Source organism: Phaethon lepturus, unplaced genomic scaffold (genome assembly GCF_000687285.1).
Source record: "Phaethon lepturus isolate BGI_N335 unplaced genomic scaffold, ASM68728v1 scaffold3624, whole genome shotgun sequence".
Taxonomy (NCBI): domain Eukaryota; kingdom Metazoa; phylum Chordata; class Aves; order Phaethontiformes; family Phaethontidae; genus Phaethon; species Phaethon lepturus.
This window is the reverse complement of record NW_010532514.1, coordinates 212-24,671: the sequence shown is the minus strand read 5'-3', so window position 1 is coordinate 24,671 and position 24,460 is coordinate 212. Positions and strand designations below refer to the sequence as shown.

The 24,460-nt window shown below is 37.2% G+C and overlaps 1 protein-coding gene across 1 annotated transcript; it reads right to left on the bottom strand.

Moving 5' to 3' along the window:
• On the bottom strand, positions 1-24,157 carry TUBGCP6 (tubulin, gamma complex associated protein 6). The gene is made up of 25 exons (XM_010284844.1): positions 23,411-24,157; positions 21,725-21,888; positions 20,148-20,358; positions 19,478-19,651; positions 18,336-18,457; positions 17,936-18,011; positions 17,344-17,453; positions 15,351-15,442; positions 15,115-15,254; positions 12,393-12,542; positions 11,654-11,735; positions 11,488-11,576; positions 11,188-11,303; positions 10,389-10,527; positions 10,175-10,291; positions 8,603-9,914; positions 8,143-8,198; positions 7,689-7,875; positions 7,246-7,414; positions 5,775-5,916; positions 4,435-4,629; positions 4,019-4,151; positions 3,574-3,787; positions 2,256-2,455; positions 1-480 (listed from the first exon to the last, which is right to left on the bottom strand). Exons 1-25 carry the CDS (start codon positions 24,155-24,157, stop codon positions 389-391), a joined length of 5,229 nt encoding a protein of 1,742 aa, XP_010283146.1. The 3' UTR covers positions 1-388.
• Positions 24,158-24,460: the final 303 nt, after the last annotated feature.

The window sequence follows — 24,460 nt, the reverse complement described above, 5'->3', positions numbered from 1 at the left end:
TTTTAGAAAGTATCTGTTAATTTATTTCACATACATGTATTTACATTGGAGGAAATTCACAACCATTGAAATACAACATTTACACATTCACAGATATACAGCTTGGCACTCTCTCCCCAGTTAAGACCAGGCACTCAGCTTTTCTATCTTTGCAATAATGACAACATCAATTCTCGGCAGATCAAACAACTGGCAGGTGTGGTGGATTTTAAGAAACATAATTCTCTGCATGTGATGGTTATATTCTTCAAGCTATTAGATGGTGGGTTATTTCACTGAAGAAAAATGCCTCTTGCATGGCATTTGCATAAGCTTCTATAAATTGTAAGCATATAGGTTTATCTGTTTCTGTTTTACCATGCTATCAGTGATCCTTACTCTAGAGAGTTCAGTTATCCTTGTAGTAGTTATTAAAGTTGATTCGCAGTAGAAAGTCCTCCAAATGTGGTTGGTATCCTCTATTTACAAGCTTAGTTACCACTGGAAGAAAAGCCAAAAATAAAATAAGCTTCAACTAAGAGTAATGCTCTAAATCAGCCTGGCTCATTTCTGTGCATTTTAAAGGGGGGAGAGGGGGGAAGCCTAATGCAGAAATCTGAAGACAATAGAAACAAATGTATATTTTTGCCTAGGAAAGGTCCAGTACCTCTTTCTGGAGTTACGAAGTATTTCAAGTAAGATGCAAAAGAAAGATTATGTGACAGTTCTAAGTGAAACTGTATTATACTAATAAGGAAATGCTTTCTCAAGTTGCTTTCACAATAAGACAGTATGTTCTTATTATAATTTCAACTGACCAGGAAGCATGTTTAGGTCCTCTGGTGACCTCTGCAAAAGCAGAAGCTCTGCTGAAGTTTTCTTGAGCAAAGTCCATTGTGAGAGAAAACCAAAAAGAAATTCCTGGGACAAACCCCTCAAGCTCTAAGAATGAACAACCTGACTGCCCTAAACATTCTTAATAACAAGGAAAAAAGGCAAGAGAAACTCCCTAAGCTCATAAACATCCCATGCACTAATACAAAGGGAATTAGCAGGCAGCAGTAACATGCAAGGAAGAAGGGAAAGTGTACAGTTAGAAGGTAGGGCCTGAGCCAAAGCCATTGAAGTCCAGACTACTTTGCATTGGCTTTCAATGGATTCTGGATCAACCCATTGTGAAAGAGAGCATTTTACAATACATGGTGACTGAAGGCACAAGTGTAGATGAACAAGCACACATTTGTTTTGTAGTGCTTAATAGAGAGGGTGTAAAGACTAGGTCACTCAGCAAATTTCCTTACGGAACGGTCTATTAATCTCTGTCCATGAAGCAACCATAGATCTCGTAGTATGGGCTTAGGTGGCTTCCAGAGGTGCTCTGACTTCCTGTAGAATTTGGAAGTAGCCATTCTAACTCATCCTGAAATATCTGTTTTTGGTCCTTTGACACCATTTTTGGACACCCTTAAAGAATAAAAAGGGCAGCTCATTTCCTGAAGAATATAGTCTGACTATAGAATATAGCTGCACTTCCTTCAGGAATTAAGGTTTTTCTTAAAAAACAAACAAAACAAAACCCAAAACCCAAACCCCATGAACCAGCTTTGTACTCGGGGGAAGGACAAGTAACTTGTACTAAAAACACAAGCAAGATCTGAAAGATAAATGGAGATGAAAGACAGATAACCATTTCTTCACATTATAGGCTAAGCTGACAGAAGAAATTTTATCATGTTAAAGGAAAGAACATCTGGCAAATGATCTATGCAGTTGAAAAGGACTTGCCTGGAGCACTGGATATAAGCTCCAACTACTGCTAGGAGACTCTCTGAGCTTTAGTCCAACATGGGAATGAGAATTTTCAGATCTCATAACAATGGTAATAATCAACTAATGCAGATATATCTAAAATTACTTCTAAGTGGTATCTAACTATCTCTCATTGTGGCCAATAAAAAGTTTCAGAACTCAATTCCAGAGAAAAGAAAAATGTTAGCACATATATAGAGCTAACTACCAAATACTTTGCAAATCAGCAAAAACTTATGGTCAGTATTGGGATATCTGTTAGATTTCTTGTGTGGACATTTTAATTGATAGATTCGCAGATCTTTGCAAACCACAATAATGCAGTTTTCATTTGGGAACTAGATTTTCTAACACGCACTAAATACACACATCTTCCTACTTTCACGTTATACTTCGAAAACCTCTTTGTGATTTTTTCAGTTGTCAGTTGATTTTTTCTTCTATCTAGACTTTATGGAATTTCTTACCTTTGAATAAGAAGTGGGAGTAATACTTGAAGGTATTGTATGACTGCTGCATCAGACCGAAGTTGGGATGAACAGCCATTTGCTTCCCTGCATCAAAGCTCCATGACTGAGAGATCAGCTGGCTGCGGAACTTCAAAATAAGGCTGAAGATGCTATGTATAATGTTCATCACAGGGGCTGCCTTCTCTGTCAACAGACCCCTAACAGAACAAAAACAACTTTAGAAATGTAGTTGACACAATTTATTGGTTGTGGGAAGAAAAATACAAAAGGGTGACAATCTTTAGAGGTTTCCTCTTTAATTGCTTTTAAAAAAATCCACAAGACTGCAGCCAACCGTAATGGTGATTTCAAAAAAAGGTGCCTAAACCTAACGTAGTTTGCTTGCTCTTCCAAGAAACTGATAGTTGCACTGGTGTATCTGATTTCTAGAACAACATCTGCATTTGCAAAAGACATGATGTTTAAAAACATTATCATGCCCTGAGTCTCCTTAAACTTTAATCCCCTCTCATCCCATCACCTGGTATCCAACCAACAGCTTTAGGCAAGTTTTTTCTAATTAAAACTGAAAGAGAGAGACATGAAAGGACAGCTTTCTTTTCTTGTTTATAATTTCTGTTCTTTATACCTTTCTCTCTCCATCTCCTCACTTTATCATTGCAGCATATACTCTTTAAGAACAAGTAACTAAATAAACCCTAGCTCCTCTCCTCTTATTCACACCACCCTTCTGCCTCATATACAGTAACCAAAGGGCTAAAAGCTTGTGATTCCTAAAAGATGGATGTCTCTTGCACTGCTCGTAAATCTGGACAGAGGCATCAGGTCACATTTGTTCCTTCAAAGTCCAGTCCTAGTCACTGCACATATATTAAAGGCATAGACAACCTACAGAAGAAGCATTTTACAATCCTTCAGCTAGGCTTGCTTGTGCACACTACTCATGCTGAATGAAACAACATTCATTTACACAGGCTATGACAAGGATGGGGTGAAAGAAAAACAGAACTGTGGCAAGTGTCCCCTTAGTCTTCAGTTAAGACCTGTCCTGAGTAGACTTGAAGCTTGCAGAGCCAGGGTGAACAGGAGCTGGACGCAAGTCCAAGGAGTCTGGGGAAATGAAGAGGATGGGTAGCTGAGGAAAAACTCAAAGTATGGACCTCATAACATGCCATGAAGTTTGTCTGCCTTACATAAGAACACTTTCATACGTAAAAACTACTTAGTGTGTCAGGTAGAAGTCACGTTTTGCACAAATATGTTAGGCTAGACGTTAACTTAAATGTTCGAATTAAAAATAAGTACAGTAGCTTGCCTGAAGATTGCTTTGTTGAGGTATTCAGCATGTGTTCTGTGAATTTCTTCCAGGTTGCCTACAGAGGATAGTTTGTTTCCAAATTCACACCATGTAACATGAAGAATCTGATTAGCAATGTAACCTTGAATAACTTTCACAAAATGCTGCATTTCATGTTTATACAGCTGGAGTTGTCGAAACTGAACAGAATTTGATGCACGACTCACTAAAGCTGAAAATAAAAACAGAAATATATTATCATCAACACCCACAGAGACCATCTAAAATCAGGGTTTTTAAAGGAATTAAGGTTTCTGTTAGCAGAGTTTAAAATGCCAAGGAAGGTTCTTTAAAAAATTTGAGTCTTTTGAAGCTTGGCATGACTGTTTATAAGCAATTGTCTAGCATAGGGTGCTAAAAGCATCTTAAAAAGGACGCTCTGTAGTTCCCTCATTATACTTACCAGTGCGTTTTAAGTGAAACCAAACATCCTTAAGTGTCCACACCATATGCTTCAGCTGAAGCAAAAAGGAGAAGATCTTGTTGTATTTATTCATGCAGCTCTCAGTAATTACAATGTTCAGAGGCCAGTCAACCTAAAAGAAATAACAGTGCTGATGATACTACATTTTTGTGTTAGGTATTATATTTCAGATACAAGTATTTCAGGGACATACAAATTAATGCATTTTAATTAATTATATACTTTAATAATGTAATGCAATTTCCAGGCTACATAAATCCTGTAATTTCCATTACACAATTTTTTTTTACTCCGTTCCTAAAGGTATTCCATTATTAAGAACACATTCACTCTCCCATAGTACATAAGAACCATGGTATAATTGCAGTATTCTACCTTTCTCTATGCTTTCTTACCTTGTATCTTAGCTCTAAGCAACTCAGAGCATCAGGCGCATTGGGCTTGAACACTTCTGGAAGATACTTGAGGGCAAAAGAAAGATTGGAAGCAAGCTGGGTGTCACCATGAAGACTGTACTGTAATGCTTTATTTAGGATAGAATTAAGAACCAGTGGATTCAGCAATTCACCAGGTGTTTGTCCTGACCCAAGCTAGGGGGGGAAAAAAAAAAATCCTAATTACACAGTATTAATAAAGAGTCTTGACTCCTGAACACAGGTGAATTAAAGTAGAGTGGTAAAGTGCTGACCATCCTGCCTTGCACCACCATTATGACTGGAAGCTTCTACTTCTGCCATAGGAATGCATAAACAGCGTAAGAAGCAACTTCTGAACTATTTACTGTTCACAGCATGAAGGTAATCTCATACCTGTAATGATTTATTTTGATACGTTGGACTGCAGTTTGCTGTGGTTCAAGAAGCTGCTACACATCCCTGCTGCAGGGAATACAGCCTTTACAGGCTTTAGTGGGGCAGAAAGCCAGCGACAGGGCTGGCATGAGCTATCTGACTCCAATCTGCCTATCTCATCAACTCAGCACCCTCAGAGGCTTACAAATAAAGCTAATAATTGAGTCTAAGCCCCAAATGCTTTCCCTAATTGGATCTAAAGCATTCTTAGGGTTCAGAGAAATGCATTAGCTATCCTACAGCCATGCATCTCCACTGGCAACCACCTATATTAACCCAGGTTACCTCTCCTACACTGTTGTCTTCCCCACGAACACAGGTTAAGTCATGAAAATACTGTCTCATCAAAGGGCCCAGCACTCTTGTCAGATGCCCTCCCCTCTGCTCTTACAGGATATCTGAGATAAGAGGAGGTATTTTGCAACACAGGCCTTTCCACTGGATTTTAGCAAATGGCAACTGGCTTTTCTATCCTTGCTGCCAGCAGATGGGAGGGGACAGAGCAATGGTGCAGCAGTTTTCACAGGAAAGACTGAAATACCCTTCCATGACTGCTTATCTGTCAAAGTTAGAAATTATTATCTTCAATATGCCAAATCCTTGTACTCTATTGCTGGGATTAGCAATAGGAAATATTACTCTCTTCCTTGGGATTTCCTTGGGCATGGGCATCCCTTCCAAGTAAAGATCTTCTTTTGCCTCAGTCCTTACAACATGAACAGAGTTCCTTGCTACAAGACTTCTTGACATGGCACAAGAGAGGAAAACAGCACAAGCCAGGATTCTAATTCACACCATTCCCTCATTCCCATCCAAATTAATCCAGAAGTGTCAAGCTAAAGCTGACAACCCAAAAACAAGGGTTAAGACAACAAAGCAAATACCTTCTCAAACAACAGGTCACTGAGCGACTGAGCAAACTCTCCGTCTTCCATTAACAAAAAGTGTCTCAGTGCTTCAAAATGTTTCTCTACATTCAGTTCCACAAAGTAGTAATCAACTATTGCTTTGTTCACAAGAGAAACACTGAGAATAAAAACACAAAAAAGGTATTATTCTTACAAGCAACTCCTTCCTTACTGTTAATATTCAGCTGTGGCTACATTAGATTAATGCTCCAGTACTTAACTCTGAGATCCAAGACCGATGATATTCACATAAGAAAAAAAAGGAGACAAAAAAAGCCTTCGTCCAGAATGTACCGGAATTAAAACCTACCACTTCAGATAACTGGGTTTTGAACAGTACTGGGACAGTATTTTAAGACTGGCTACATATAATGATCTTTAGAACATTCTGCTGGGCCTGGAGCAACATTTTATCAATAGCCTTCTGTCCTACCTCTGTCACCTACACAAACAGATTAAGAAAGAATATTAAATCCCTGAGAAGAATATCCTCATTGGTAAAGGTCTGACACTAGATAGTGAAGGCAGTATAGGGCAGGTATTCAAGCTAGCCTTAAATAATTTCACTTCTATATCAGGGATAGGCTAATTCTGCCAGCACACAACTCGGGCTCGCTTACTTTGCTGAATACGTGAATCTGTATACAAATCGTTCTGGTAACCAACCTGGATGTTCAAAACTAAGTTAGATAATTAAATCTTTCTACATTGCACCAAAGACTGGTGCATATATATGCAACTCTGAGCATACTCAGAGTTAATAAATGGAAATCCAAACTTCCAAGAAAGAAGATTCCAAAACAGGAAGCATTTCAACACATCTGTGAATAACTGTTTTCATGACAGAAGCTCATCTTACACGTAGTAACAAACTTTTCTTTAATATACTATTAGATATAATAATAAAATGGTCCAACATGTATATGTGGTTTCCCTATATATTCCAACAGTAACAAGAACAGCTTCTATTAAACTTCAAAACAGCATTGAAGCTGGAGTTCCCATAGAAATATAAAATATACCCTGATCAATATGCATGAGCTTTCACATAATCAAAAGATTTTTTCCCCCTTATCTTTCACCTGCCAAATAAAAAAAATAGCACAAGCATTAGAAATAATACACCTTCTTTTTAAAAGAACAAGGAAACCAATGGTGTCAAAACCACTGCTGCATAATCCACGAGTTTGAGAGCAAACACTTCTCTCCAAGCCCTGGTATTTCAAATAGACCTTCACATTTTTAATCTACACATAAAAATAGAAGTTTATGTTACTGTTTATAATGTAAATCTGAACTTTTTAGTTCGTAATGGGCCATCCACTGAAAGCTAAGAGAAAATTTAAGAGAACAAATCTATGTGCAACTCTTCTCTTAAAAAAGAACTAATAAAGAACATGACATTAATTGCTAAATTATGGATTCACTATTTCTAACAAATACTCACTGAGATACAAGTGGAGCAGTAATAGAACGTTTCATCAGCACTGGCAGAGATAAGAGCTCACTAAGCTGTACAGCCGTTTCATCTGTTGCTGACTGCACCATAGGATCCACAGGAAAAGTGTACGATCTTGGTATCACATGATGCAAGAGATGAGAAACTGGTAGTTCTGCTAAATTTAAAAATACATAAACATTCTAAGTTATTATATTTAAGCAATTTGATAATCTGTTTCTATTAATCTCTACAAACCCCTCTAGGTTAGAAAGCCATAATGTGTAAAAATGTATTTCTCATCTTTGTGCCTAAAAACAAACTGTTTAGCTACTGCAGTTCATAATATTGTTAATTTACTAATAATTCAGGTATTTTTTTCTGGCACTCGGCTTTCTTGCTCAGGTTTACCACATCTTCTATTGACCTACTGTTCCAACAGTCCTACTCACACATCAAATCGTAACTATCTTGGTATTTTTCAATACAATACTGATCCGATAAGGCTTTCAAATAAGCTTGTTCTTTCTTCCACGTATCTTCCTCTTCCTCCTCCGTAGTCTTGGGAGCATTAGCTTCAGAAAATAAGGTTTCTTGAGGCACAGTATTTTGTGGAGTTACTTTTTCAGGTTCTTCTGCCTAAAAGAAAAAAATTGTCTAATTTTACAAGATGCTGGCTTCGTCTGCTCACACTTAATGTGTTCTTACAGATAATTGACTAGTTGTTCCAACTAAGTCAAAAAGTAAAAAAAAAGTCCTTACTCACCTGTACTTTCCTGACATGTAAAAATAATATGGTATTACAGTGACTACTAGATTAGGACAGAAACTTATTACCTTAACTACCAGTGTGTTTAATCCTTCAAAGGAAAATGAAGTCTTCTTGACAACCATTTTGTTTCTTACCTGTACGCTCTGTGAGGAATCTGGAGAAGGGTCCTTGTTGACCACATTTGCAATTACTGTAATTACAAGTAAATTAAAGACAGCATTTACTTAGACCTGCTTATAATATTTTGTTCATACTTCAGATCTGCTCCTGAAGGTCTTAAAAAATTCTCTATAGACTATCACAGAAACAACCACCCCAATAACAGTCCCTCCCCATAGTCCAACCCAGACAGTTTTATGTGTGTTCTCTACTCAAGATCACACAATGTCCTGTTTCACGAAATTTCAGACTAGGACTTTTTAAAATTTTCTTGTTTCTTGTATATAGGAGCCAAGACAAAGCTCAAATTCTTTCCTCTGAATTCTAACAGTGTCTGAAAAAGTTATGCAAGGAATTAAGTAGTAAGTACCCATTTTGAACATAAGCATTTACAGTCATGAGACCTTAAAGAAATGCTGACTGAATAAATTTTACCTTCATGTTTCTCTTCCATTATATCTTCTTTTTTGTCATCTCTAATATAAGCATCAGGAAAGACGGGAACACTGCCAGATGACTGTGACTGTGGTAAAGTCTCTTCCTTAACTTGTAATGTTTTGGCTTCCTTTCTGCTCCCTTCAGCAGATAATTCTTCACCGTACAGAAGTGTCTGAACTGTGGAGTCAGACGAAGGACCAGAAATGGTTTTACGATGAGGTATTGGATCATTTTCTGTAGATGGAGCCCACTTTCCTATTTGGATGCTTGACTGGGATGCATGACCAAACGGGCTCCAACGAGATTTCAAAGGCTCTGTATCAGAAACCAGTTCTCCAATTTTGATGTGTGACTGTGATGCGTGCCCATGGATGTTCCAACGAGGTCTAGCTGAGACCACCTCTGACACATTTTCACCAATCTTGATACTGGCATCAGATGCATGACCATGAACGTTCCATCGAGGCCGTGTAGGAGCTACATTAGACACATACTCTCCAATCTTAATATTGGCTTCTGAAGCATGTCCATGAATGTTCCACCTAGGCCTTGAGGGCTCTACCTCTGAAGCATATTCCCCAATTTTAATATGAGCTTCAGAAACATGCCCATGAATATTCCATTGGGGTCGGCTAGACTCAACTTCAGAAGTATAGCTGCTGATTTTTATATTGGAGTCTGAAGAATGCCCATAAGGACTTGAACGTGGTTGGTAAGCGTCCACACAAGATACATATTCTCCCACTCTAATGTTGCCATCTGATGCATGTCCATGAATATTCCACCGAGGCCTTCTATACTCCACATCAAATGCATTTTCTCCAACTCTAACATGTCCCTGCCAAGCTGCAGATGGTCTGAGAACTGTATTAAAATCATACTCGTTTTGCTGATGCAATGGTGCATTGTCTTCTCCTTCCAGTGCTCCTCTCAAGACAGGCTGATTTTCACTTACTTGAGAAGTCTCAGAAAGATCCGAGTTAATATTTCGGAATGCTTCATCTAGCAAAGATCCTTGTACACTAATGGCAACAGGTTGTTCATCTTGTGGCTTTGATAAGAAATCTTCTATATTCACATTGGATTCAGGCAAGGAATCTGCACTATATAGAGGACTGCATGCTTTCTCTGAACTTCTGAGATTGCCTTCAGATCCTGCTGCTTTAGGCTGAAAATGCTGATCAGCATTATTACTTGTCGGCTCTGGCATGGGCAATGCTTCATCAGCAGAAGTAGCATATTCCAGTCCAGGCTCAGATTCTTTTCTGCCAACTGTCTCATTAGAATGCAGAGGTTTCACAGATGACACCTAAAAAAGAAGTAATTATTACACCGTACAGCTACTCATAATCAAGCTACTTATTAGGGTACCACTTTATAGAATGTAAGATTTAAAATTTTCCAATTTTTCAGATGTACTACAAATAACGTGACAACTACTCATCCTGCTGTTACAGTGAACCTTGTGTTTACTGAGCTGAAATGAACCGTGAAATGAACCATGAAATGAACTTCCTTGAGGGACACTTTGAACAGCAACCTGGAGTTGATGTGATAAAATAAACTCACCTGTGAATGTGGATCTTTCACAACAGGGTTTTTATCTAAAGCCAACTGGCACTGTTTATAAGGGATAATATCTAATTTTCTCCTGTAGTTTCCATCTGGAAGTTTTTCAAGCATTTCCTATAAACAAAAATTACAAAACCAAAAGTCAAAATTTTGGACCAAACCAAGTACCAAATTTTCTAAATTACATTTCTTAAATATTTTCAGAACATACCTCAATGTGTTTTTGATCTTCTAACAGAAACTTAAGACGGGCTGTTTCCAATTTGTGTCGCTGGATTTTCCATAACGCTCTTTGTTCCCTACGGGCTGCATCATCAGAAAGTTTGCTATAATGGTCAATTAATTCTTGCCTAAGTGAAAGTAAAAATAAAGCTAAGTTACCGATCTTCACATACTGATTTTCATGTTCCCTTCTAAAGAATAAGACCTTTTAGCACTTCAGAACTGAGAAGCAATTTTTTAAAGTAGAAGCCAGAGAAGAAACAGGTGAAGAAAACAGGACTGTATTCTTAGTCAGTATGTATTTCTGTAACTATTCTTAGTAGGTCCCTCATTTATCTTAAGTATTTTTAGATACAACAGAAGAAAGTGAAATACAACTAGATGCATAATAAGAGCAATTCAAATAATTATCAATCTAACTCCTCCATTAGCTTTTTATTTCTGCTTTGACATACATGTGACCATTTTTTCTGAGGACTCAGTTTTTACTTGTAAGATGTTGTTGAATTTTTGTGTTGAAATTCTGATCATAACAAAAAAGACTGGATAGAGTTGGCACAAATCAGTGGGTTCCAGATTTTTGGGCCACTAACCATTCCTAAATCACAAAATTGCTCATAGATGACCAAAAATCCTTACATCCATCTTCTAACTGCAAACATTACCCCCGTAGAGCAATCTCTAGGAACTGCTAGTACCATAAATTTTAATATACAATAATTTTTCCTGGGGTCTTTATGATGGTTTTGGGGTATCTAAGCTCTGGGAGACTACTCAGATACATTTACCTTGCCTTTTTTTCCAGTTCTTCTTCTAAAGCTTTCAGTCTTTTTTCTCTCTCTCTGAGCTCTCGGGCATAGCTGAAATCATCATCAATCTCCTCTTGCTTTATTGCAAGGCGACGCTGCATAAATATTTAACATTTTTAAAAGCCACTCTCAGCACCAGCTGTAATGTACATGTCTGCAAGAAGTTCTTATTTGTACCCCATGAGCTACTCATACAACTTCAGTACAATAAGCCAAGATACCCTTTCAATTATTTGCCTAAGAAATACAGTTGGCCTTTAGAAACACACATAGAAATACCTCTTGGTCTTTTGCAAATTGTTCTTTCAGCTTCTGAAACTGTTCCCGTTTCTTTGCATCCAAAGCCATTCGTTCTGATATTTGTCGATCTGTATTACAATGAAGATATTGTTAGTTTACATTAACAAACCCACTAGAAAACACATGAAACACCACCACAACTTACCATTAATGGCTTTTAGTACTTTGCTAGCAGTTTCTCGAGCATGGACAATTAATTCTTGTTTGGCTATTTCCATGCGTAAATCCTAAAACAAACCACCAAACAAACACCAATACAGATGTGAATTTTTTCTATTATTTTAACCTTGAAAATACACGATTGTAAAGACAGGTGCACACTTCACAATGGTTATTAATCTATGATTACAGTACAGAAATATGAATAAAGTAATTAATTAAATGGAAAGCCTATAAACTAATATTGAAAGTTAATCCTCCAGACCTTACAACAAACCAAATCCATCTGATATATGTACTACATTGATAGCATCTGAAAGACAGAAATCTCTTTGTAACTAAGAGTCCTGAAAACACAATTAGCTATGTCATTTACAAAAAGAGTCTTATCTAGGTACTAACTAGCTTGACATATTTGTTAAATTAGAATCTATCAATCTTTTCAGCACTTTTCAGTAAGAGGGCAAATCTGTGGCTGCAAAGAACTAAGATGGAAGTCCAAAACTCATTTAATATATAAAAATTCCAACAAATGACAACACACCACCTATACTTTTAAAGGTTGTATTAAATAACTTTGCTGCAATTACAATTCAAACAGCAACTCAGCAATGAAAAAATTCTGACCATGAATACAAATTCTTTTAAAGTTATAACAAAAATGAAAAATAAGTATTAAAAAAAAAATTCCCAGCAATAAGGTCTTTACTCTTTTATTCATTTACCTTTTCCTCCTTGCTTATGGAACTGTACCGGGCAATTCTTTCCATTCGACCTACGTACACTGCACAATCTCTTTCTATTTCTTTGAGCTCCTCAAGCGAAAAAATAACTGAAATCCGGGGAACAGGTATATCTGACCAACATATATAATGCTGAAAAATGACAAATTTCCTTTTAAATGCATTTAAAAAATTGTAAAATATTAGATTATGAACTCATATTGTATTTTTTTAACTTAGCAATGCTTCAAGACACTGAAACAAGTCTCCAGACAGGATCTAAAATTTTTAATACTATCATTGTTTTTAGCATTTATATCATTCAAAGCAAGAGAAAGAGGTATAACATTCCAGAATTTGGACCACAGGTCAAATTCTCAAGGTCCCCTCTTTCCCACTGAATTGGACAGGGATCTAAAATCTGATACATACATTTATACTAGTAATGTTCTAAATGCTTCAAATTTTACTTTTCTGAATATTCAAATTAACCAAGCACAAGTAACTCAGCTATCAAAAGGCAGGTTTTGTTCACTTATATCCTCCCCAGATCCCCATTTAATAGGGACCATCTGGAACATAACTAACACACACCTACAGGACAGAGCTCTACGTAAGACGTAACTCTCAAAAATATGGCCAGTGCACATCACAGAGTATCTATTCTCTAAGCTAAGTATCTTACGTCTTTCTGCCCCACCTCAACCTCCCTAAATCTCTGAAGCTGTTCTACTCAGTGCAGAAAACAGATAAGTGAGCTTTATAAAAAAGAAGAGTGCACAAGCATGCTCACATTGGACTCCCCAGCCTACTGGTAAAAGCCACAAGACGGGATGCCCAGAGCTGTGTTCCTGGGACCGTGTTAGCTGAAGCAGAAGGGAAGCTGCTTAGGGCATTATCATGGAAAAGGATAAAAAGTGACTGGCACTCTCAGACAGGTGATTGAACCTGGATTCCCCACATGCTGAGGGAATGTACTGTCTATCAAGATGCCATGTTAGTGACTGATAAAGCTGTAATTTATAACGGAAATGATGTCTGGCACTGTTTTATAAAAAACCCAGTACTACTGGCACACCTGAGTCATGGTTTGAGCGTGCTTATCAGAGCAGATAAGCAGAGCAGAGCATCATCTCACTTGTGATATTAGGCTTATGCGTGATAACTGATATCAGGTATCTGAAACTGAGCTGCGCAGCTCTGTCAAGACTGGGCAGCTCTGATCTTAAAAAGAAAGAGAATACTAGTTACTTAGAGTGCCTATAGACTTCAGATACCTCTGTGGTTGTTTCCTTGTTAGACATGTACAGAGGGAAGATACAAAGTAGTTTAACATGATTTTCTTATCAAGGACAAGACTTGTTCTGCAAAATACGAATCATAGGATGGTTTTGGTTGGAAGGAACTTTAAGGATCATCTAGTTCCAACCTCCCTGCCATGGACACCTTCCACTAGACCAGGTTGCTCACTTCCAAGGATAGGGTACCCACAGCTTCTCTGGACCACCTGTTCCAGTGCCTCACCACTCTCGTAGTGAAGAACTTCTTCTTTATATCTAATCTAAATCTAGCCTCTTTCAGTTTAAAGCCATTACACCTTGTCTATTACTATACAGGCTTGTAAAATGTCCTTCTCCAGCTTTCTTGTAGGCCCCTTTCAGGTACTGGAAGGCTGCAATAAGGTCTCCCTGGACCCTGCTCTTCACCAGGCTGAACAACGCCAACTCCCTCAGTCTGTCTTCACAAGAGAGGTGTTCCGTCCCTCTGATCATTTTTGTGGCCCTCCTCTGGACCCACTCCCAACAGGTCCATGTCTTTCCTGCGCTGAGGGCTCCAGAGCTGGATGCAGGACTCCAGGTGAGGTCTCACCAGAGCAGAGCAGAGGGGCAGAATCACCTCCCTTGACCTTCTGGCCACACTTCTTTTGATACAGCCCAGGATACAGATGGCTCTCTGGGCTGCAAGCGCACATTGCCGGTTCATGCTGAGCTTATCATCATCCAACACTCCCAAGCCCTTCTTCTTCCTCCTCAATCCATTCTCTGCCCAGCCTGTATTTGTGCTTGGGATTGCCCTGACCCATGTGCAGGACTTTGCACTTGGCCTTGTTGAACTTCATGAGGTTCGCACGGGGCCACCTTTCAAGCCTGTCAAGGTCCCTCTGGATGCCACCCCTTCCCTCCAGTGTGTTGACCACACCACACAGCTTGGTGTCGTCAGCAAGGCTGCTGAGGGTGCACTCAATCTCACTGTCCATGTTGCTGACAAAGATGTTGAACAGAACTATTTAAGCACTTCTTGGAGATGTAGTGATACGAGTGAAACACAAGAGCTATGCAGAACTGAGTCAAGACCTGGTAAGTGAGGCATCTTTAAGCCAAAAAATAGTAGTGTGAGTTGTGTCAAAAATGGAAGGCACTTGCTTGGAAGCCTAAAACATTTCTGCTTTCAATCCAAAGGAAAATAAGAAATATAGCATGTGCATTGGATACAATAAATTTGCTGCTGCTAAAAAATTTGTATTTCCACAGTGAGGTGTTAGCAAGTAGAGTGGATAATCAGCTCATAAGTATCTGAGAGCAAGTAATTGCCTTTCATGAATCAACATCCTATTTATGCAATACCAGTTTTCAATAAAGGAGCAAACTTGCTAAAAACCTAGAAACTTTCTCTAAAGAGACATAATTTTCTCAATATAATAGGAAGGAATCAAACCAAAACTTACCCTAGGACAGCACAATTTCAGCAAGTTTATGGTTTTCCCACATATGTATACATCATTAGCAATATGTTTAAGAAATACAGGGACACAATCTTCCACTTCTTTTGAAATCAAAACATAACCATGAGTCCAGTAATGTTTATCTATGTATCAAAGAGAAAGATGAAAGCATATAGCTTTAATATTTAACTAACAGCACAAATTATATAAATTAGAAATGCTCCATATACATACTGTACCTCTGAAACAAAGATAATCCTCATTCACCTGGATCATAAATTCTCCATAAACATCTCTGAATACACCACTGTACACCCAATCATAGATAAATCTAAAAAAATATAATTGTACAATATTGAAAATCAATCCTCTCACCTTCTCAACTTTATTATAACCAAACAGTAAGCCTATTCTTTAAAACATCAAAATGCACAAGCTATAGGCAGCATAAAACCCAGCAATTAAGTGCTGTCACCCTGATATTTAAAGTTACACACTCGACTGTGTCTCTATTTTTCTTAAAAGAAACCATCTTTATATAGAACACTTCAATGATAATTAGTTAAGATGAAACATTGCCTTAATTAAAACAATCTTTTTATTTCTATATATTAATTAACTAAGTATATATTTAGAATTTCTAGAAATCTTTACAGCACATCAAAAGCACAGGGAGAGATAAGCAGGAAGGATTTATTTCAAAGAGCTATAACTTTGGCAAGGAGAAACTGAAATATAAAACATATATGTGTGTGTGTGCGCGCGCATGCGCATGTAAAACAAAGATGCAATACCAAGCACTTTTTCCCCAGACACAGAGACATTTTTAATATATATGAAATAATGAGAACTACTATTTTGGAATATTTATTCACACTTTTTCATGTTTCCTCTGTGTGAAACCAAACTTTTCAAGAAATAAAAAAATACAATTATCTGAAGCTATAGATAAAAAGGCTCAGAGCACCTAATCTTTTCTGTTCTTACTAGCCGCAATATTAAGACTGTTTCTAGACATTGCGTCAGTGTAACAAACAGGAAACATTTAGCACAGGAACCACTGTTCAATTTTAAGGTTGTAAGTAAAAAGTTAAGAACTTTTAAAGTGTTAAATCTGATGTTTCTATGATTGATTTGAGCAACAACTTCTATTATTTAATTTCTTTCAGATGAATAAATGAGTGGGATAACACTTTCTGCAGCTAAGGGAGGCTGCCTTCCATAGCAGCCCTGATTGTGTATGATTGATGCTTTGATAGAGATCTGCAACAAATTTAGGAGTCAATGCTCTAAGTATCACACACTAGTAAGCACATTTTCATATCTTTTAGGTTTCTTGTGATGGCATGGCATCCTGCCCTTCGTCTTTCAGAAATTTTACAACCTTCTAAAAATTGCAGGGCAGGAGCTGTGAAGATACTTCAATGAGTCTTCTGGTAAATCTGAAATTAAATTTCTCTGAAGGACATTTTACATAAAAGGAATAAAAAACAAGAAGGGTGGTCATGGGAGAAATGCTAAATTCAGAGCATTTTGACAGATTTTGGTTTTCTCTTTCTAATATCATTACATGTATTAAGTATTGTAAACTGATTATGGACTACAGCTATAATCCCTATAAATAGCTATTTAAAAATTTTTACTGTCTGTTCAGAAGTCTATAAACTAACAATTTCTAAATTGATGTGCACTGTTTAACAAAACTGTTGCAATCCGAGGAACTCTACTTCCTATTGTTAGTTAGTTACATCTACTTAATGAACAACAGATTTTTTTTTTTTAATTTTTGCTTACTGAAAAGCCCACAAGAAAAAGACGGCGGAAATAAGCATGAACTTCTCCAGTTTGTGCAACACCAAGAGAAACCTGTTAGTTGCCAGTTTCAGGATTTTACTGCAGGTGTGAGAATTAAACAAATAGAAGTTTATCTGAGTCTTATATTCCAGTATGAATTCCAAGGACCAACAGCAAGAAAGAAGTCTTACTTACACACATTTATTTACTAATCTAGTCACACATAAAACTCTTATGTTGTTACTCAGCTGGAAAAGAGAGGGAAAGAAGGATTCAGCAAAATGAACTAATTTTAATATGTATTTTGCAGGTACAGTCACATCTCATATTTCCTCTGAAAATGTTACAGGCCGTTGTTAAATTAGCAGAGTTACTCACCAGAATACTAATGCAGAACTGCTCTTAAACACAATTATGCAGAAAACAGTATGGACGCACCTTGTGTATGGTTCACAGCTTGTCTTCAACAAAGACAGAAGAACTGGATAATGCTCATTGCTACAGTTGTTGAGAGCCTCTTTGTACAGATATGAAAGCAATTTAACACCCTAAAAAAATTGAAAAATAATATTAGGCAACAAACTTCTGCAAATTTAATAACAAAAGACTCGTAAATACACAGCTTTACATGTTTCACTCAACACAGAAGGCAGGATTCATCTCACTTCCTCTGACTATCTGCAGTTAAGATCACTTTATCTGAGCTAGTTACCTCAAGCTCCCTTTTTACAGGTATGTTTAGAGTCGGATTCATTTGACTTGCTACAAACATCTCCTTTAGAATGAAATGAAATGCACTCTAAGGCTTACTTTGGGTCCTTTGTTTCTTTAAGAATTGAAAACAGAGGATAAAATTCCAAATTTCAAGTATCTGGAGAAAGGATCATGGCATCCTAACTGGAGGTCCAAGGTCATATCTTTGGTAGCAGAGAGACGAACACTCAGTATTTTATGTAAAATCCTATGTAATTTTGAAGAATATTAACATTGTAACCCAAACCAAACATGAAACCATCAAATTAATTATCACCGTAGGAAATGAAGCACCAGCTCCACCACTGATCCCCAGCGCTGTTGTTCCTATGCCACAAAGTTCAGCTAAATACCTAAAAAAAAAATTAAAACATAGGTAGCAATTTCAGCCAGAAGTCTCAGAGATCACAGTGATGTGAACTTTGCTAGCTGAATATCATACAAAAACCCTACTGCATCAGCTGAATGGTAACAGGGGTAATAAAGAAACTGAATATAAAGACCTTACATGTTTTCCCTAGAATCTTCTGGATATAAAGAAATCTTTCTATTAAAATAGAGGAAAAACACTGAAAGATTATGTAAGAATGCCTGTGTATTATTGTCTCTTTTAGTGTAGAAATAGTTTGTGTTCTTTCTGCTATGAAAAGCTTAAATATTTAATGTTATTCTCTTACCTCAACTGCCGACCTAATTTTCTGAAGAGAAAGCTGATTGTTAGAAGACTTAAAGTAGGAGGTGTTGACAAAACACAGGCTCGGTAATATTGAAGATACTTTCTCAGCCCACTTGTGAATGCCTAGTAGCAACAGAAATTTAAAGTCTTACTGTTAAAGCTGTTAATAATCTATCTATGTCTCGCATCAATTGCATTGCGTGAAAACAAACCTTTTACTAAAATAATTAGCATGCACAGGTAAGAGGGACTTGTATACCAAAGTAAGAGTCCATGCAGCTTCAGACATTCAGATCAGCCATAGCACTCCTCTATACTCTTTATATACCCAATGCATAGAGCCTGCATCTTGGTTCAGCTTCTTTGAATTGCCCTTTGAGGAGCATCTCGTTCTCTAACAGCTATAATATATAATATAATAGGGAAACCTGTTTCCTTACTTTCATTCCTAAACTGGATACTGGGAAAAACTCACTGAAAACTTTTTCCAACAAGACAAAGAGACAGACCTTCTTATTCAATTTCTATTAACATTACTATAAATCAAATATCCAGAAGGGCTACATTTTCATAACCAATCCTAACTTAATTCTGTAAATTAGAGAGAGATGAAATCATGTGATATTACACAGTATACGTACAGTTCAGCATAACATCCAGAGGACTGACAGGGAACATTTGCATTTAATTCTGAACTGAGAAAAAGTAATTAAAGCTATTAAATATAGTATTTCTCTCTATTTCTGTTTTTTTTTTAATATGTAGTGTATATATATAGACTGTATTAAGAAAGTTCTTGTATTTTTATTCTATACATCTTAATGTATAAATTTGTAATGTTTTTAAAATTTCTAAAAATTGTATTCCTTTAGTCTTCAACAGAACAACATGACTAAACAAATCACAGTTCAGGTAATGAAGACCTTTTATCATGTGTTTCAGTGCAAGCAAGCCCTAAGCACACAAAGCTGTGATTTAAGCACAGTGGCACTGTTCGTTACTGACCTGGGACCAGCATTACATTTAAATGCTTTGCAGTTTTGCAGAATGCAGAAGTTCCAGCTTCACACAAAATCAAAGTTACCTTCTCTACCTAAAGTAATTGGCCCATTAAATCTAGATGATTTAATGCAATTGTTTTACCTGAAACACAAGTCCTTTGCTGTATGAAGAATCTAAAACTGGCTGAAGGGAAAAACGACTTAGTCGTGTGTAATAAGTTCCATACTCTGCAACTTCCGAGAGTAGGTTATGCATTGTCTCTGGTGAAGTTCCAGACACATATACCCCCTCCTTTATCACAAATGTCTGAGCAGCCTAAAAGGATATAAGGAAGAAAAAAGAGGCAGATTCAAATATTTCATAGGTGTATTCTGATTTAAAATAGCAAACATTTACACACAAAAATGACAACGGACAAATTTTCAGTTTAGATACTCTGGGAACTGAGACTATATAGCTAGGACAGTGTGATAAACATATTAAATTGTAGCAAAATTTCAGGAGTATGAACAGTATTTTCAGATACACAAAGACTCATTATCTAGTTTCTTAAAGAAAATTCAATCTACAAAACTGTTCACACATCTATTTTCAAGTATTTGTAAACCTATTTTTGCTTAGAGGACTACAAATACTCTTGGCCTATTGCAATATATAAATACTGCCTTATTGCCATTAGTTCACATTCAACTTTTTAACAGTATCGACAATGGCAAGATCTCAAAAGAAATTAATGTATTGAAGAGGAAATCTCTACAAAAAAAAGAAGAAAATTATGCAACCAAGAAGCACAGTTAAAAATCTCCCATACCTGATTGAGTGAAAATGTAGTGGATACCACACCAATGAGGACATTCAAGACATCCTTAACCAGTTCAGGTTCTTTCATTAGCACAAGCTGTGGAAGCTGAAGTACAGTATTACTGAACAGCTGCAATTCCCCTTCTCGAAGTTTGTAAAATTTGTCAAAAGCTTCTCTCCCAGCTTCAGTAAGATATGGTTCCTCTTTTTTACCAGGTGGGCTGTATCAGAGTAAACACAACATTACAAGGTGAGTACATGAAAAGAAAAAAACATCTCCTAAAGAAAAAAAAGGCATTTCAGAATTTTACACAGCCAGTATTGACCACAGAAAAAGCTACATTTTCAAGGGAATGCACATTCAGTCAATGAAACTGCAGCCCAAATTCGGTACAGTGAAGAAATAGGTGGACAATTTGAACATCAGTTCAGAGACAGAAACCTTGCCTGAGAACCAGCTTCTTTTGTGGCCTTCCCTGATGCAGTTTTCACATTAGGAAATATACCAGATTTCCAGGGTCCATGTAATACTAATATTCAAATATATTAAAGAGCAATATGCTCAAAATGCTATGACTCATATTAACACATTTTAGCTCTCCCCAGTGAGGATTACTATCCCCTCCAAAACAACTTCTCCTTCCAGTTCTTCCAGAAAATCTGAATTCTACTAGCACGTATCATATGAAAGCTGTCAGGCATATATTTGACTCTTAAGATCCTGACAATCTAAATGGTAGCAAGAAAAACCATTTTATATTAGGAACAAAGCTATAATGTGCTTTGAAAAATCACATCAGGGAACTTCTGAGTTTGTGAGCTTCTCCGGCTCAGATCTGAAAAAACACTGTATAATACTGCAACAGCCACATCACTAGATTATTAATTAAAATTACAGAAAACATATAGAGCAAAGTTTCTCCAAGAATCAGGCACACCACTGTCCATCAGGAATGTAAGGAAGATACCTGCCATACCTGCCTTTTCTTTTTGTCTACCATTTTAGGGAAGCTAGGAAGCTTTAACAAGCCTATATAGAGCCTTCTCGCATGAGATCCATCTTCTACTCACAGACAAAAGAACTACTAGTCCAACTATACCATCAAGAAATCTGTTACAATAATTTCTGTTTTGGTTACAGACAAGGAAAAAGAATACAACACTGTACAATACTGAGAGATACAGGTTCAATTATTCCAGTGCTCTACAACTTTTGTTTCTGAAACTGAAAACAGGGAATCAATTTAGACTGAGATAAATTAGATAGTACATAAGAAGTCAGATTAGTTAGAAAAATGTTGCACTTCACACAAACAGCAAGTGTCCCCATAATCTCTTCAGTGTTTTTGACAAAGATGATTTTGTTTTATCTCTTCCTATGAAACAGCTGCAATCTAAGCGCTAGTTTGTTGAAGCTGCATGACCTTTATTCCTTTCTCAATCATTAATGCAGTATATTGAATTCTGTGAATTAAATATACACACTTCACTATTTATAACTGAGGTCTTTTGGAACCAAGATGAAAGGCACCTTCATGCATTTGCGTATGATGCACAGCAAGTTTGACAGTAACATCAGACACATACTACCCAATTCTTTCCCAGCATCTTCGTTTGCTGGGTCCATATGTAAGCACTGCATCCCACAAGTCTATGTCTGGAGTCATGCTTGGCTCTGACTGAGAATCAGGAGTCAGATTGGATGCTGACTGGAATCCCTCATCTTCTGACTGGTCTATACTTTGGGGAACCTGTTAGAGAGGGTTCAGATGTTATACATGAAAACATTTTGCTGAAGAAACATATGCTAATAAAGAAGATGTTCTGCTACCGTTCATGATCAAGTGACTCTACATGACTCAACCTGTGTCATGCACCCTCCATGTGTATCTATTTTTCTTCCCGTAACCTTCTCCTGTAAGCTTGCTTTCCATTTGTCAAGTCCCTACAGGTATTAATGCCTATACATAAAACAACAATCACCATCAAAATAATACACTAAATATGTTGGTCTTAAAGTTGAAACTTACTCCTTTGGTAAGCATATATTTCTGTAAATTGAGAATCTGAGGTCTGGATATTCAACAATACGTAACACTAATAAAATCATACTGCTCAGTATTTCATTTGAGCAAATGATCCAGGCCCTAATTCTTCAAATTTTTAAACATTTTGTTAACTATGACTAACATAGTTTGATCCCTTATGCTTATTCATATGCAGAAAATCAGAAGGTGTCCAAACAGCATATATGCCACATCCTCAAGTCCCACTCAATGGGAGCTGTACGCGTGGAATAGTACTCAATTTTACTAAAAAGACAATCACGCCCACACAAAAAGCAGCATAATCGTCAAGAAACTGCAAATTTTCCAGTCTGATGGAAAGAGTACAGCACTTACACAAAAAGGTTCTGCCTTTTTTACAGTTACAACTTACATCCGTATGTGTACACTGAATGGCACAGGGGTTTTCTTTTTTAATGTGTCTGCCTTCAAGTTTCAATTAAGACCCTGAGTTAAGGGAACTGCAAGAGCTATCCACATGTTAAGTAAAGGGAACAAAATGAGGATTAAAAGTACAGAAGTATAAAAAAACCTAGCTACACACAGTAAAAATGCAAAGAAAGAAAAAAACCACAACAAGGTTATCTAGTACCTCTATGAGAATAAAATGTAGCAAAAATAAATAGAATGGACAGCAAAAGGGGAAAAAAAAGATGCAGCCAAAACTGTACACACTTTGAAAAGGTGAAAGGACAGTGGGAACTAGGAGCTTTAATGAAATACAATAAACAAAAAAAATGTTTTAAGATACAACGAGCCAAGAAGAAAACACAGGTTAGGTAATGTAATCTGAACAGTAAAATACATACATTCAGACAGCAATGCTTATGCAGTCAGGCTGAACAGTTATAAGGAAGTAAAATCACAAAGGAGTTCAATATACAAAGCAGGCAAAAATGCAACCAAAAGATTACTAGGGTGGGGCAGGCACCGATAGAGGTGATGGCTTCACTTCATAAAGCCTATGGCCACATGATGCTTCTTTACACAGCTATAAGACAAGACCAAGGTTTTTGTTATCACACGTCTCCGTATCCAAAAAGCTTATCTGGTTCCCAACAAAGAAAAGGATCCTTGCTCCATCTTAAATTCCAACACTGTCATGCTTTTACAGATTAGACGACTACCTATATTTTAAACCACAGTTTCAAAGTAGCATATTGAAAGCATGCATATACTCTTAAGTCCGAAACAAATGATACCATACTTTAATTGCAAGTCCAGACAAATCTGCATTGTCGGGCACTGGTGGTAAATCCAACTTGATGTCCATATCATACGTACGGCTATGGACAAGAGCACCGAAGAGCGAGACCCGTGTTTCTTTCTCAAACTTGTCACCAGCAGGATAGATCTGTGAGAACAAGCCTATGGCAGGGAGCCCAGTGCCAGGTGCAGCCTCCATTATCTGAAGTGTCTTTTGAATTGTGTCGTTGAACTGACATTCTTCATTTGTTATGAGAGATTGTATATCAGCTTCAAATATGCTTACGTCATAATAATCATAACCCTGATATTTGACATTTCTCCCAACATATTTGTTGTTCAGAAAATAGTCCTTTTTTTGTGGTACTAGCTGAGGAGGACCTGTTCCAGCAAGCTGTACTAAGAGATCCAAGACAGCATTAACCTCAGTAAATGGTAAGCATTCAGCTGTTTCCAGTTCCTCCACAAGATTCTCCAGTCTATCTGCTTGAGCACCTAGGCCACCAACTCTCAAGTTGAAAGACAGCATCAAAATTTTGTTTTTCACTGGAAGCCTGGAAACGTTTGATTGCAGCTTACGAGCCTCATCTTGGAAAAGGTTTACGAACAGAGCATTATAAGCAACCCTCTTCAGATTTTGCTTAGCCCTTCTCTTGCTGATCTTCTGCCTGCCCATGTGGACCTTCCATGGCACACCTGTCAAGTGTGCTTCACACAAATCACTGAACAACTGTGTAATGCTCTCCATTTCAAACCAAACTGTCAGGTTACAGCAGTTACAGTCTGGGCCTCTGCTTTCATGTGAAGATCTGAAAAATATCAGGAAAAGGAAGAAACGCTTGTGATGTGTACGAGAAATTGACGAGTATGCTTTAACTTGAACTGAGACAGCCCGAGAAGAAAACTGACCTAGCACATATGTAGGCCATAAGCTATAAAAATAACACTATGACTTTGATCACAAGCAGAGTGGCAGTGGTGCAAACTTAATTCCACACGTCTGACTTTGCTCGGCAGACTGAAATAGAACAGAGAAGACTGTCCTGATCTA